Source organism: Musca domestica, unplaced genomic scaffold (genome assembly GCF_030504385.1).
Source record: "Musca domestica strain aabys unplaced genomic scaffold, Musca_domestica.polishedcontigs.V.1.1 84, whole genome shotgun sequence".
In the NCBI taxonomy this organism is placed as follows: Eukaryota; Metazoa; Arthropoda; class Insecta; order Diptera; family Muscidae; genus Musca; species Musca domestica.
The window spans coordinates 1,748,583-1,765,345 of NW_026712417.1; the positions used below are offsets into that span (position 1 = coordinate 1,748,583).

Here is a 16,763-nt window from a genome sequence, read left to right on the forward strand (position 1 = left end):
AATACAATTTTTTTTGTTGTTGTGTTGTTATGCGGTTTAAGTGTTTTAGTGGTGGCGTTGTTAGTAGTATTAGTAGTAATAGACATTTACCAACACACTGAGAATAGTTAATTGGGCAAAAAATATGAAACAGTTTCCAAATAAATGCTCTTTGTGTGGAGAGAAAAACGAAAATGGAACTATTCAACATGGAATGGAATACTATATATATTTACATAAATACAACAAATATTAAGAAAAAAACAACAACATTTATTATAAACTTGGGTTTAATTGAGCTAGAATGAATGTCAACATCATGCACACATATATTTACACACACAGAGAGAGAGATATATACGTATATATAATTATTACAATATTTGAAGGCTGAAAGGAATGTGGTGCTCTACAAGAAGAAGAAGAAGAAGACAAAAAGGATCATCGTTATAATTACAAGTATCCTTTGGTTGGGGGGCAGAAAAGTGCACTCGGCTATTTTTTTGTGTTTTTCTTTTTTTTTTGCTTCATAGGTTTTATTTAAAACAAACAAACAAACAAACATTCGTCCGTTTGTTGGTTGCATGAGTGGGTGGATGGATGGCTTGAATTTTTGCTTTTGAAAAAAAATTTGCTAAACACGGCCACTGACTGCCGTTAAGATGTTGGTAATGACGGCGATGAGAGCGTAACGATTCTGTGCCATGTGCCACTCACTACTTCTATGGAATGGAATGAAATGCGATGCAATGCAATGGAATGCTATGTAGGTCATCATTTATGTCTGTTTATGTCAAAAGTTCGAAATGTTTGTAGCGTGCTTTTTTTTTGTTTTTCCTGAGTTGAGTTGAGCTGAGCCTCTCTGTCTTGTGTGTGTTTTTCCTTCTTCTTTTTTTGTGGCCTAAGGTCATAGTGTTACTGTAGCTGGGACATAAATGAAACGTAGGCAGAAGAAGAAGAAAAAAAGTAGAAACTTCAATAAGAATTTTAATCACCGAAGTGATTAGGACTAAACATTAGCGCATCTCAGAAGCGGAGAGGGGGCACATTTTGTAAACAGTTGGGAACAGACATGACAAAGTTTTCCACTTAAGTTTTTTTTTTCTGCTGGGATTTGCTGGTAAGTGGAAGTTTCATTAGCAACAAATGGTCATACCTTATGAAAAAGTGGTCTTTAAGATATTTAAAAAATAAAGCCTTTAAAGAATATTTTTTTCTCTCATACTCTTCACAGAAAATATTTTTTCCCACAAAACCCACTCTACATTTGTTGGCTCGTTATAGCCTGCACCACAACTTGGTCAGTGTATTATGTATTTGTGAATTTGTTTTTAACAGGCAGAAGTAAAAAATATAGACCCATAGTTCTTTTTGATGATCTGCATAGAATCACAGGCAGAAGTAAAAAATATAGACCCATAGTTCCTTTTGATGATCTGCATAGAATCACATTCTAAGTCGATTCATGCATGTCTGCCTGTCCGTTTGACCATGTATTTTTGTTAACAAAGTCAAGTCACAACTATTGTCCGATCCAGATGAAATTTTGCAAATAATATTTTTTTCGCCCAAGGACGAACCCTATTGGAATTGGTGAGAATCGGTTCAAATTTAGTTATAGCTCTCATATATCTTCAACCGATTTCAGGTTAATTGTGCACTAAATGGCTAATATAATTTCAAATGACCTGCATTTCGGTACATCCCACCGAATTCAGCCAAGTTCATAAAATTTGAAGAAAATCGGTTCAGATATAACTATATGTTTATGGTTTTAAGTCCGTCACAAACGTAATATGCATTCCACAAGGATTATATTTGGTACCAGATATCTTATAAAGTTCAAGGTGAGATGAAGACTGCTGTCATCTCTAAGCCACTCCGACAGCTGTTAAACTATTCCAGTGACAGCTCATTATATTGTTTGCAAGCGTACAAAAGCATTTTGGTGAGAATTTTCCACAAAAAAGTTATTCGTGATGGAATTCAAGCGTGATAGTATTTTCCCTTTATATTTGGCTGGAAACCCACAAATGGCTATCGTTAGAGCACTCCAGCATTTAAATATGAATAAATCTTTTGTGTACCATATGTACCATCGCTCGTTACCGTGATACTGGGTGCGTAGCCCGACCTCAAGGAAGTTGACGGAAGAAAACAGCAACATCAGCAGAAGCGACTTGATCGAAACCCGCGTCGCAGTGGCCGAAAAATAGCTCGTGAGCTGAACATATCGCAACATTCCATTCGGCAAATATGGAAAAATGAACTCGGGGTAAAGACATTGAAATTTCAAAAAGTGCAAGAACTTACACCACAACAGAAAGAAAATTGCCTAAAAAGAGCTAAAGAGTTGATTCGCTTGGCCGAAAGTGGTGAACTGCCGAATTTGGTTTTCTCCGATAAGAAAATATTCGTTGTCCAGCCAGTCCATTTTACCCGCAAACCTTGGACATTCCAACAGGACTCAGCACTATCGCACTCATCACACGCCACCCAAGAATGTTTACAAAATGAGGTTCCTCGCTTCATTTCCAGCGCACAATGGCCTCCAAATCTCGGGAGTATTTTGGAAAGCAAGGTTGGCACTAAAAAATACCAAAGTGGCGATCACCTCTAGCAAGTGCTTCGCCAGGAATTGGCCAAGATACCGCAGGGCAACATTCGGGCAGCGTATGACGGTTTCATTGACTGTTTGAAGGCCATAATTCGTGCCAAAGGTGACCAATTCGAACAAATCTGAACTTATTCTAAAATTTGATGCTATTTCTGACATTTTTTTCGTTCACAAAAAATTTAAAATATGTAACAATTATGGCTGTTGACTTTTTGCGGTTTTTTATCTCACCCTGTATAGCCAACCATTCCGGGTTAATTATGCACCAAAATTACTTAATTTAATTGACTTAATTTTGGCACATCCGACCGAATTCAGTCTAGAAGCAACTGCATCAATTTTGGTTTAAATCGGTTCAAATATATGTTTCATCCGATGTCGTGCTTAAGTCCTTACATGTGCAATATGCACACCAGTGGGATGATATACCTCTGCCAAGTTGTATCAAGTTCGGTTCAGATGTGGATATATCTCCTATATATTCCTTTTTCCGATTTCAGGTTTATTGTGTACCAAATGGTTAATATCAGCCCACATTGAGTAAATTTTGGCACTTCCGACCGAATCCAGACTAGAAACAAGTGCTTTAAATTTGGAGGCAATCGGCTCATATATAGCTCCTATGTATGTTTCTTCCGATTTGGGGTTTTAAGTCCCCCACATGCCTAATATACATTCGACAAAAATTATATTTGGTATAAGATAACTTATGGAGCTCAAAAGTACCTTTGTCAAATTTTATCGAGTTCGGATCAGATTTGGATATAGCTCCCATATATATCTTTATCAGATATAAGGTTTATTGTACACCAAGTGGCTCATTTTAGCCTAAATGGACTGAATTTTGGCAATTCCGAATGAAATTATCCCAGAAACATATCGGTTCAGATATAGCTATAGTTCCCATATATATGTTTCATCCGACTTTGGGTTTCAATAGAATTTTTCATTTGGTGAAACTCGATCCGGTATATCTATTGCTCCAATAAATATTTTTAATATAATCATTCACTATACAGTGCTATTTGGTACTAGAGGTACAAAAGCCCCCGTGTTGAAAATCGATTCAGAGTTGGATATAGTTCCAAAATTGTGACTACCCTAAAGTCATGATACGCATTCAAATAATGTTCAAAGTTGGTATGATCTACTTCACATTCCCAATATAAACTTTTTTTGTTAGTAGAGCTCCCACTAAATATGCATAGTGGTAGAGGTTATCATGTAGTCGGCCCGTCCGACTGTTCACCTTTCCTTACTTGTTTTTCTTTATAAATGATCTCATTTCTTACAAGCTTCCTTACAATCCCATTAAGGCACCCCATTTAAATAAATCTAATTTAATGATACCTATTTCCTCTCTCCCTCTCTATATTTGTCTTTTTCACGTATGCTCTAGTTTTTTTTTCGCATGGGTATTTTTTAAAGGGAAAACATCTTTTAGCAATTTCCATTTCCTTAATGTTTCTTCCACACATTTTTCTAAATATTTTTCGTCGATTTTCATCGCCCTCACTTTCCGTTGGGTTATTTTCACAAAGTGACAAAACGGGTGTAGTAAACAAGTCGTTACCAAATTTATTACATTCAATTTTCCGTAACAAAGAACTTTACCAAAGTTTGGGAACATTTTATGGGAAATGACATCACAATGGCGGAATATGTCGTTGTGGAAGGAAATCTATAAAGACGAACTAGTTTTTTACCGACAAAGAGGGTAAATGTAAAATCGAAAAGAGCTTAGCACACCAGTTTTTAAGGGGATTTTTTTAAAATCTTTTAAGAGTTGTAATACTAATTTGTATCCTTATGGTTTTAATAATCATGGAAAACTCTTATAATATTAGCCATCTAAATAATTTCAATTTCCTTAGCATCACATCACAAAATATGAGTTTTTTTCTTGATGAAAATTATTATTTCTTTGAGTGGTGTTTATATTCTGTTATTTGGTCACTGGGGCGTATTATTGTTGAATGTTTTAATATGACAATACTCATACGCCACCTAAAACTCATTATTGAATTTATTGGCAATAAAATAGCATATAAACGGATGGCACATTGTAGTCATAAGGTAACAGACATATACAGGGTGTGATGAAAAAATTGCAACCATCTTCAGACTGCTGTCATTTCTAAGCCACTCGTCCGACAGCTGTTAAAATTAATTTAGTGACAGCTTATTACAAGCGTACAAAAACATTTTGTTGAGAATTTTCCAGAAAAAAGTCATTTGTGATGGAATTCAAGCGTGATAGTGTGATTTCTTTATATTAGGATGGAAAACCACAAGTGGCTATCGTTAGAGCACTCCAGCATTTAAATGTGAATAAATCTTTTGTGTCTCATACCATCGCTCGTTACCGTGATACTGGTAGCGTAACCCGACGTCAAGGAAGTGGCCAGAAGAAAACAGCAACATCAGCAGAAATGGTTCGAAACGTAAAGAAGCGACTTGATTGAAACCCGGGTCGCAGTGGCCGAAAAATGGCGCTTGAGCTGAACATATCGCAATATTCCATTCGGCAAATATTGAAAAATTAGCTTACCCCAAGACATAGAAATTCCAAAAGAAGCAAAAACTTACGCCGCAACGGAAAGAAAATAGACTCAAAAGAGGTAAAAAGAGGTAAGATGCTTCGCTTGGCCGAAAGTGGTGAACTGCCGAATTTGGTTTTCTCCGTCTCCGATGAAAAAACATTCGTTGTCTAGTAGTTTGTAAACAAACAAAATGATCGTGTTTACTTGCCAAAGAGGTCAGGTGAAAATGTGCACCTTCAGTTGGTCACCAAAACTCAAGCGGCGGCCATGGTGATGATGTGGGCCGCCATAACAGCCGATGGTCGCTCTACGCTCGTATTAATCGACCGTGGCATCAGAAAAATGCCGAATATTATCGCGAAAATATTCTGGAGGGTGTATTAAGGCCTTGGGCACGCAAACATTTTGGCCGCAGACCTTTGGCATTCCAGCAGAACTCAGCACCATCGCAATCAGCACGCGCCACCCAAGAATGGTTACAAAATTAGGTTCTGTGCTTCATTTCCAGCGATTAATGACCACCAAAATCTCAGGAAAGCTAGGTTGGCACTAAAAAATACCAAAGTGCCCATCGCCTCAAGCAAGCCCTTCTCCGGGAATGGGCCAAAATATCGCACAACAACATTGGGGCAGCGTGTGACGTTTGAAGGCCATAATTCGTGCCAAAGGTGACCAGTTCGAACAAATCTAAATTTATTCTAAAATTTGATGCTATTTCCGACATTTTTTGCTTTCATTCAATAAAATTTAAAAAAAGTAAAAATTATGGCGTTTGACATTGCTGCAGTTTTTTTTTATCTCACCCCGTATAGGCATAGTGGTGTAAAGTATTATATAGTCGACCTTTTTTATACCCTACAACACTATGTGTTGGGGGTATTGTAAGTTTGATTGGGCCAGAATTTATGTAACACCTCGAAATATTGGTTTCCCATATAGGAAAGTATATATGGATCTTCCTAGCTCGCCGAGCTGAATCGATCTAGCTATGTATGTCCGTCCGTCCGTCTGTCCGTCTGTCCATGTTAATTTGTAATCACGCTACAGGTCGCAATTATGGCCCGATCCTTACGAAATTTTGCACGAATGTGGGGTTAGGGTCAGAATAGAAGCCTATTTCTTTTGGAGATGATCGCCAAATGTTTAGGGGTTGAAATGGACCAAATACTGAAAAAATGTCTGATTTTGCAGTAGCAATTATAGACCAATCGACGCGGAATTTCGCATGTAGCTAGAGTTTAGGGCGGGGAAGAAGCCTACCAATTAGGGTGGTCATCGGATAATATTTAGCGGGTAAAATAGACCATATCTTTTGACTTGAAAAAAATCAAAATTTTTCTTTAAACCGCGAATATTTTAAATCCCGGCGAAATTACAAAGCCATGACAAGGTTACTTCTGATCTTTACATTGATTTTAACATCCAAAAAATCGGATATATATAGCAAAATATGTGCGATATATATGTCTATCAAAGAAGATATGCTTGAAAGATCTCTTATATGTCGAGAACGGCTGAACCGATTTCGACAGTACTCATTAAATACATCTAAAAAATCGCATAAAAATGTCTCTCTAAAGATGAAAATTTTGATTTTGTAACATTTTCTCATATTTATTCAATTTTGTCAGATTTTTGGCATATTTTCATTCTGAATTAAACATTAGGTAATATTTCTACAGCACACAAAACTAAGTAGTTGAGATATCATATACAGATCGCATTTATGGACCGATCCTTATGAAATTTTGCATGGGGATAAGATGAGGGTCAGAATACTCTTTTTGGGGATGATCGCCATATATTTAGGGGTTGAAATGGACCAAAAAAAGTACAAAATTGTCAGCAGGTCGTAATTATCGCCCGATCCTCACGCACATTTGAATGGGGGTTACCGCACATTGCAAAAGCCAAGCAGTTTTGGATGCCCATCCAAAAATATTCAATGTGTGAAATAGTTTGCCAACTTTTGTAGACAAAATACGAAAATGTCCATTCCAGTGACTTTTTGGAGAATTCAGAAATACAGGAAAGACGCACTTCTGACTATTTCGTTGACGCCGATTTCGTTGAAGAATGTAGTAAAATGTCTGTATCTCATATAGATGCGTATCAGTCAAAAACCAATAATAAATGTTAATCTTTTGCCACTTCTGAGAGATTATAGGTCTTTGGGAAATATTGGTTCCACATCTAGGAAGACCATTTACGTGCAACATCTATCAATAAATTGGAAATGAGCAAATTAGTTTAAGTTGCTATTATTCGAAAATTAGAGAACGAAACCTGATGGTTTTCTTTTATTATTTGTCACAATATTTTGTGGAATTCTTTCGAGTATCTCGCCTATATAAACTGTATCGTTTATTATAGTGTTGTAGGGTATCACATGGTCGGCCCCGCACGACTATAGCCTTTGCTTACTTGTTATTGTTATAATTTGAGTTATAAAATGTTATGTACTGTCGAAAAAAAACACATTAAATGAGATTGGTCTGGGGTACATTCAATTCAATTTCCTCTATATATCATTGCATTTCAATTTCAGTTTCGAAAAGTACTTTCACTACTTACACCAGCTCATTAATTAACACTACAGGAAGGTAGACTAAATAACACCTAAATCCTTTTATCTTCATGTCGTCATCAATTGACATGAAAATTGTTAATCCGTTTTTGTTTCGTTTCTGATGATCCTATTCCGTGTCAGCTACAAACTTTGTTACGGCTGTCATTCGGAAATGTCAATGATGTCTGTGATTGTTCGTACGAATGTACGTACAAACATGAAGAAGACGTAAAAGTATAACAGTTTCGATGTCAACAGAGGACAGCCAACTTGAAATGAAATGAGAAAAAAAAAAATGGAGAAGAAATCTTGAAAAATGTAAACAATGGTGAACTGGTTGCAAACAGATACTCAGATACATATACATACACATTGACATGCAAAATAAATGAATGATGATACACGGCTTGTGAGGTGTGTGAATGATGGACCTACATATATATATATCATGGATGTTGGTTCGTTGGTGCATATGAACTACTCTACTCTCAGGTGCAAATATAAATACAAGTGAGTTAAATAAGGTAGTTACACATGAGCAGCATAAATATCTAGGCAAAGATACAAAGAGCGAGTACACACACACGACTACTTTGTGTACTTAGATAGATAGTCATGTATGTATGTGTGTGTGTTGGAGTGTTTAAAAACACCAAGTAAAAGAAAAAAGTAGTATCAGTTGTGTGTGTTTTTTTTTTTTGGTTTTTCATTTTTCTTTCACGTTTGTAGAAAAGTTAGTTTTGTGAGAGTGGATGTGTTCCTTTCTATTTTTCTTCATCATTCCGGTGTTGATGAACGTAAAAAAAACCATGAAACATGAGATATGCAAGGAAAAAAACTAAGAAATAACTAGGAATTAAAAAAAGAAAATATAGAAAACATAAAATTGAGACACAGAAAAAGACTCGAAAAGAAGTAGATATTGAAAGAAACGTGTGTAAACATTTCAATATTTACAAACCAAGGGACAAAGAAAAAAATGTTAAGATCAGAAACATTCGAGAAATAGAAAAAAAATAATAAAAAAAACATTCGAAGGAAAACTTCAAACGCATTCACATGCGAAGAAGAAGAAGTGTGTGAGACTAACAGAGACATAGTAGAAGACGCAGAGAGAAGAGGACTAGAAGTAGTGTATATTTTTTTTCTAAATAAATTATATTTTTTGTTCACACACACACGTACACAAGCATACATACATATATTGTCAAGGAATATGCACGCATGAATGTGTGTGCATGTGTTGGGTAAATTTTTTTTCGTTGTTCTTGTTCGGGTAACAAAAAAAAATTAATAAAAAAGAAAAACAAAAAGAATTAACAACGAAAAAAGGAAAAACATAATTGAGAGAACATCAAGCTCACACAGAAACGCACACACACACAGTTATGTACACAGAACACAGACAAATTTTACCTCTTGTGGTGGTACATCATAAGTACGTGTACGTAAGTCCACACGAGCGTATGAATCGATGCACGGCAGAATGAAGAATATACCTAAAGAGTGTTGTAGTTGGTTGTTGTTTTTTTATTTATATATATTTTGGTTGTTGTTGTTGTTGTTATCATCATCATCATCAACATCATTGGTGTGTGTGTGTGTGGTGTTTGAAGTAGTGTTCGGTTATGTCATTGTGGTTTGTGTGATTTAGAGATTTGGTACATGTCGTGATCGTGTGAGTTTTTATATGTTTTTGTTGTAATTATTCACATAGTGTTGTTGTTGTTTTTGTCCCAAAAAGAAATTGTTCAAAGAAGTTTCATAAATATTTAATGTTAATTACAATTGATCTTGTTTTGAGTTTGAGAGTAGTAGATGTTAGCAGGACGTATTAGTAATTAGAAACTACAACACTTACCCGGTCCCTTGGCTCCGCCTTGCATTAAACGACCCAGCCGAAAGATAACCGCTCTTTCGTATTCTTGCACCACCTGCATTTGGAGAAAATAGGTTATTTATTATTGTAAAATTTGGATAATATTCAATGGCCAAGGAAACATTGGTTTTAATTTTTAGCTGAGCTTTGAAAAAGAGAAAAAAAATTATACATCCTTCGTAATTTTTAAACTGTCTTTCTTTAAGGAAAGCCTGCTTCTGTTGTCTTTTTAAAAGTGAATACTAAAGAAAACACCTCTCAGTAAAATTACTCATTACAAATCTAATAACCAGCTCATTATTTTAACATGTCGGAAAATATGTTGTTATTTTCTGACCAGCAAATAAATAAGTACTTTTAAATTGACTTTTAGTAGCCGAAATATCACTACCTGTCTTTGCGAGTTTGCCTATGTTTCTATGAATATTTTTCGAATTTTTATAAACAGGTGGCACATAAGTAGTCCTACCATAGGAAAATGCTATACATTTTACTATTAGTCCCTAATCTCTTAATTACAGCTAAAAAACATCGGAATGTCTGTCAAGTACATACAGAGTGAGATGAAAAAACTGCAACCACTTCTAAGCCACTCGTCCGACAGCTGTTAAAATTATTCCAGTGACAGCTCATTATATTGTTTACAAGCTTAAAAAAGCATTTTGGTAAGAATTTTCCAGAAAAAAAGATATTCGTGATGGAATTCAAGCGTGATAGTGTATTTTCTTTATATATGGTTGGAAAACCACAAGTGGCTATCGTTAGAGCACTCCAGCATTTAAATGTGAATAAATCTTTTGTGTGTCGTACAATCGCTCGTTACCGTGATACTGGTAGCGTAGCCCGATGTCAAGAAAATGGACGGAAGAAAACAGCAACATCAACGGAAATGGTTGGAAAAGTAAAGAAGCGACTTGATCGAAACTCGCGTCGCAGTGGCCGTAAAATGGCTCATGAGCTGAACATATCGCAATATTCCATTCGGCAAATATTGAAAAATGAACTCGGGGTAAAGCCATTGAAATTCCAAAAAGTGCGAGAACTTACACCGCAAAAGAAAGAAAATAGACTCAAAAGAGTTAAAGAGTTGTTGCGCTTGGCCGAAAGTGGTGAATTTCCAAATTTGGGTTTCTCCTATGAGAAAACATTCGTTGCCCAGCTGTTTGTAAACAAACAAAATTACGTGTTTACTTGCCAAAGAGGTCAGCTGAAAATGTGCACCTTCGGTTGGCCACCAGAACTCAAGCGCCGGCCAAGGTGATGTTGTGGGGCCCGCATAACAGTCAATGGTCGCTCTCCGCTCGTATTAATCGACCGTGGTATCAGAATAAATGCCGAATATTATCTCGAAAATATTCTGGAGGGTGTATTAAAGCATTGGGCACGCAAACATTTTGGCCGCAGACTTTGGACATTCCAACAGGACAGGACGCCACCAAAATCTCCGGATACCAATCTGTTGGACTATTGTGTCTGGAGTACTTTGGAAAGGAAGGTTAGCACTAAAAAATACCAAAGTGTCGATCACCTCAAGCTAGCGCTTCGCCCGGAATGTTGCAAAATACCGCAGAGCAACCTTCGGGCAGCATGTGTCGGTTTCATTGGCCGTTTGAAGGACTTAATTCGTGCCAAACGCAAACATTTTGGCCGCAGACCTTGGACATTCCAACAGGACTCAGCACCATCGCACTCAGCACGCGCCACAAAAGAATGGTCACAAAATGAGGTTCCTCACTTCATTTCCAACGCACAATCGCCACCAAAATCTCCGGATACCTATCCGTTGGACTATTGTGTCTGGAGTATTTTGGAAAGCAAGGTTGGTACTAAAAAATACCAAAGTGTCGATCACCTCAAGCAAGTGCTTCGCCGGGAATGTGCCAAAATACCGCAGAGCAACCTTCGGGCAGCGTGTGTCGGTTTCATTGGCCGTTTGAAGGACTTAATTCGTGCCAAACTCAAACATTTTGGCCACAGACCTTGGACATTCCAACAGGACTCAGCACCATCGCACTCAGCACGCGCCACCCAATAATGGTTACAAAATGATATTCCTCGCTACATTTCTAACGCGCAATCGCCACCAAAATCTCCGGATACCTATCCGTTGGACTATTGTGTCTGTAGTATTTTGGAAGGTAATGTTGACACTTAAAAATACCAAATTGTCGATCACCTCAAGCAAGTGCTTCGGCGTTAATGTGGCAAAATATCGCAGAGCAACCTTCGGGCAGCGTGTGTCGGTTTCATTGGCCGTTTCAAGGCCATCATTCGTGATGACCAATTCGAACAAATCTAAACTCATTCTAAAATGATATGTTATTTCCGACATTTTTTGCTTTCATTCAATTTGGTGTTTAGTCCATTTCAACCCCTTAATTCTTTGCAATAATCTCCAAAAATAATGGGCTTCTATTCTGACCGTAACCCCATCTCCATTTTCAATTTCGTGAGAATCGGGCCATGATTGTGATCTGTAGCTTGATTACAAATTAACATGGACCAAAGGACAGACGGACGGACATACATAGCTAGATCGACTCAGCTCAGCGAGATAGAAAAATGGTTTCCTATGTCGGGGATCAATATTTCGAAGTGTTATATAACTTCTGGCCCAATCAAACTTATAATTCCACCAGCACATACTCGTAGTGTTGTAGCGTATAAATACCGAAAATCGTGAAGTACGGTGGTATGTATTGGCTATTCGACCTATGCAATAAGCCTTCGATAATGACATCACCCCATAACTGGCTTTTGATGGCTCCACCCACATGTTGCAACTTATGTGGCTATAACATATTTTTTTACGGAAGTCCTACTTTTTTGTTAGTTTTTAAATTGTAAGGAAAATTTTTGACAATAAATTGTCCAAGAGGCCCTGCATTTATTGGGATAGTAGTCTTGCTCCTAAAGATTTGAAAATATTGTTTTATATGATGCTGGCTTTTTTAAAAAAATCATTTTACATCTTCAAAAAATAGGATTTTATCTCAAAAATTTTGCTTTCAATGTTTTGCATCAAATCAACTGTACAGGCATATAAATATATACATTCATAAATTTAAAGCTTCCACCCTCAGCGTCAGCCATGACAACTGTTGCTTCAATTTAACGATTACTCACTACTTCAATAAGCAATACTTACTTTAAAACAGACAAATAAACTAAAAGGTAGTGTTAGAATCACCAGGGCTACCGACAGGAATATTAATAGTGTGCCACATGTTGAAGATTTGTCTCCGACATCCTCTTCCGCTGCAACGAGATAGAAAAGAGAGCGAAAAAATACGAAGAAAAGAAAAAAAAAAAACAAGCAGTCAGATTAAAGGCAATTAATTAGTGAGATAATACTAATAATACGAAGAGGGATGAAGGTGGGATAATGGGATATTGCAAAATGAAAATAGACAAACCAAAAGAAAAAAACAAAAAATAAAAGTTTCATTTCATCGACAGTTGTAAATCAAAAAAATGAGCTGCGGAAGCTGCTACAATTGTCCGCATATTATTCTCAATCTCCATTCGAAGCACACTGGAGATGGTGAATAAATGCTTGGCTATTTATCATGTTTAGGATATTATCATCATTTTTCATTGAAGACCTGCCAAGCTTTGTAGGTATGAAGTTCCTCTATCGCAGTAATTTGATGTGAGCTGCTGTGTTTTATGGATATGAATGGTCTTTCGTTCACTCCCCATGATTTATGAACTTCTAGAGTTTTCAAAAATTATGCATTTTCCATCGGTGTTTTTTTTCGGAATATGTATATCCATACATCACACTGAACGACCTATAGATAGTTGAAATACATACACACACACGCAGATATATCAATCACTTACAGCGACTTCGAACCGCATGTATGGTTACACGTCTCTCGCGTCTCCCACCATCATCATCTGCAAATAAACACAAACACACAAACAAAAACCAAAAAAACATACAAATGTATGTTTAGACGTTAGTCACTCGCAACAGGAGGTGGTGGTGGTGGTATGTACATACACATACATATCTGTGTGTTCGTGTTTGTATGCATAGGTGAGTGAGTATGCATGTCGGTATGTAATCTGTTTGTTGTTTTGCTTTTCATTCTGTTCATCATCTGTTGTCTGTTGTTTAGCAAATTTGTGTTAGTTAGTAACTGCCATAGCGCAAACGAAATGCATGACAAACACATACATACATACACACATACATACTTAAATGAGAAATGTCATCCTTCTTTTTAAGTTGTTGTTGTTGTTGTTGTTTTGTAGTACAAGGAAGCGCATCTCTGGGAACATAAAACGAGCATTCTCCAACAAGTTTAACAAATTTTTCGTAACAATAAAACGTCACTTGAAAACACTTAACTTAATTGCTTAGCTACAGACATGTGTTGCATAGATACACCCTATTGCGTTAGCTGTTGTGTGTATTAGGGTGGGCAATGTATGCAGCACATGTTTGGGAATACACATAGAAATTTAAAACAATATTTAAACTTAAAACTGGGAAAAGGCATTTGAACATACATTATTTATCCCTGTATATATACACCAATTAGGAAAGTTCAAATGTCGGTCGGGGACGACTATATGATACCCTACACCACAATGTATATTTAGTAGAGCTCCCGTAACACAAAAGTTTATATTGGGAATTTATGTGAAGTAGATCATGCCAACTATGAACCTTATTTGAATACATACCATGACCTTAGAGTAGTCAGAATTTGGGAATTTTATCCAACTCTGAATCGATTTTCAACAATTTTGACGGAGGCTTTTGTACCTCTAGTACCAAAAAACATTGCAGTATAGTGCGTGATGTGACTTCGAAACAATTTATATTAAAAATATTTACTGGAGCAATAGATATACCGGCCCTAGTTTCACCACTCTAGTGCTGAAAGCTGAAGCTATAAAAAATCTGAACAGATCGCGATAAAAATTTGCAAATGTATTTTCGAGCTGTATCTAATGCCTGGTATCGAATATCCTTGTTGGGGAGTGCATATTACAAATGTGAGGGACTTTAACACCGGAAATCGGTTAATGATATATATAGGAGCTATATCCAAATCTGATCCAATCTCGATAAATTTTGACAGAGGTATTTCTGGGTTGTATCTTATTTATGGTACCAAATATCATTTTTGTGGAGTGCCAAAACGGATGTGCCAAAATGCAGGTCATTTGGACTTATATTGGCCATTTGGTGCACTATTAACCTGAAATCGGTTGTAGATATACATATATGGAAGCTATATCTTCATTTGAACCGATTCTCAACAATTTCTATAGGAATTGTCCTTGGACGAAACAAATATTGTTTGGAAAATTTCATCTCAATAGGATAATAAATGCGACCTGCATTTTTTTTCACAAAAATAAATGAACAGACGGACTGACATGCATAAATTTACTCAGAAAATGATTTTATGAAGATCCTCAAAAGCAACTATGGGTCTGTCTCGCTTCCTTCTCAATGATGACATAATACCCTTACCACTTTGTGGTGTAGGGTACAAAAAGTGGTGAAATAATTGACTTACTGAATGTCTGAGAATCAACGCCCAAACAAACGGCTGAAGCTAGACTTCCGGAAATTTTGTACGAGGTCTTGATACATTTGTATTTTTCGTAGATTGGTCATGTCGGTCCATGCTTTCGTATAGCCCCCATATGACGGTAACTCTCCATATTTGATATTTGGATGATTTTAGCGACATCATTCCCCGGAATTGTTTCAAATTTCTTTTTTGAAGTCCGGAATCGTTACTTCATCCTATAACAAAAAATTTCTTAGGTTCACGTCTTCGTATATCGCCTATGTTATGGTTTTTTGAGGCATTATCGACCTTAAAAAATTTAAAAGTTTCGTATTTAAAGTTCGTAATGGGTGCTACAGCTTATGACAAAAAAGTACTTATGTAAGTCGTCTCGTCTTCGAATAGCCCCATACAACGGTTTTCATTTAAACAGTATTTTTCGACAAACATTTTTATTTTATTTCAAGATTCTTTCAAATGGCGAAGAATATTATTTTTACTTGTCTTACTTTAAGGTTACAAAAAGTTTAAAAATGGTACGTCTAAAAATGGTACCATTTGGAATTATGTGAACGGATAGAGCTAAAACCGTGAAATTCCGTATGAGAATCATATATCAAGAAGGTGGTTTAGGAAAGCATACAAAGTATGCGAATGGTACTATGTGGTACTAAATGTGGAACAATGAAGTTAGGATTTTGAAATTTTGTATTGCAGTCCCTGTTATTGGTAGGCTTGTGATGTAGGCTTTGAAATGTGTGATACAAGTGCACGAAAAGTACCTAATAGTACTATATTTGGTTTAACTTCGTATTCGGTGAACAGACAGTGTTATAAATCTGAAATTTGGTATACGGGTCGCTATTCTGGCGCAGCCTGGACACATGGAGGTGGTTTCGGAAATGTGTACTATAATTATACGAATGGTACTGAATGGCATATATTAGGCATTGGGTGAAGGAATAGAGAAAATATGCCGAAGTTTGGCATTTAGATTACTTAACGTATTTGTATTTGAGATTGGCGATGGTTTGGAAATGCGTCCTATATTTGCATGAGAAGAACTAAATGGTACCAAATTTAGTATTGGATAAAGGGATAGGGCTGGAACCCTCAAATTTTAAATTGGGGTCTTTGTTAGTATCTGAAATTTAGATATGGAAGTGGTTTTGGAAAGGTGTACTATAATTGCTCGTGAATTACTAAGTGGTACTAAATTGAGTAACGGGTAAGGAAATATAGCTGGAATCCTGAAAGTAAATATAGATGTCACTGTTGGTATCTGTGGTTAATATATGGAGGGGGTTTTAGATGTGTTTTATAATTGTTGGAAACGTACTAAGCTGTACTAATTTGGGTATTGACCTAGGGGGGATAGAGCTGGAATCCTGAAATTGAGGTCTCTGTTGGTATCTGGTATTTAAGTATGGAAGAGGTGTTGGAAATGTGTACTATAATTGTACGAAAAGTATTAAATAGAACTAAATTTGATATTGGGGTAAGGAATAGAGTTGATGTCCCGAAATTTGATGTAAATGTCACTGTTAGTGTCTTTGGTTAAGATATGGATGTGTTTTGGAAATCTGTACTATAATTTTTCGAAAAGTACTATGTTGACCTAAACTGGGTATTGGTT

At 36.4% G+C, this 16,763-nt stretch overlaps 1 protein-coding gene across 2 annotated transcripts in view; it reads right to left on the reverse strand.

Annotated features, from left to right (window-relative positions):
* LOC101901115 (band 7 protein AGAP004871) overlaps window positions 1-16,763 on the reverse strand; it is an 88,372-nt gene that overhangs the window by 39,889 nt on the left and 31,720 nt on the right. For both annotated transcript variants that reach the window (XM_020039629.2, XM_005191516.4), the window contains exons 2-4: window positions 12,736-12,845; window positions 9,570-9,642; window positions 9,125-9,207 (exon numbers count right to left, since the gene is read on the reverse strand). In XM_020039629.2, the coding sequence (XP_019895188.1) occupies window positions 9,125-9,207; window positions 9,570-9,642; window positions 12,736-12,845 (266 nt within the window). The remainder of the gene's footprint in view (window positions 1-9,124; window positions 9,208-9,569; window positions 9,643-12,735; window positions 12,846-16,763) is intronic.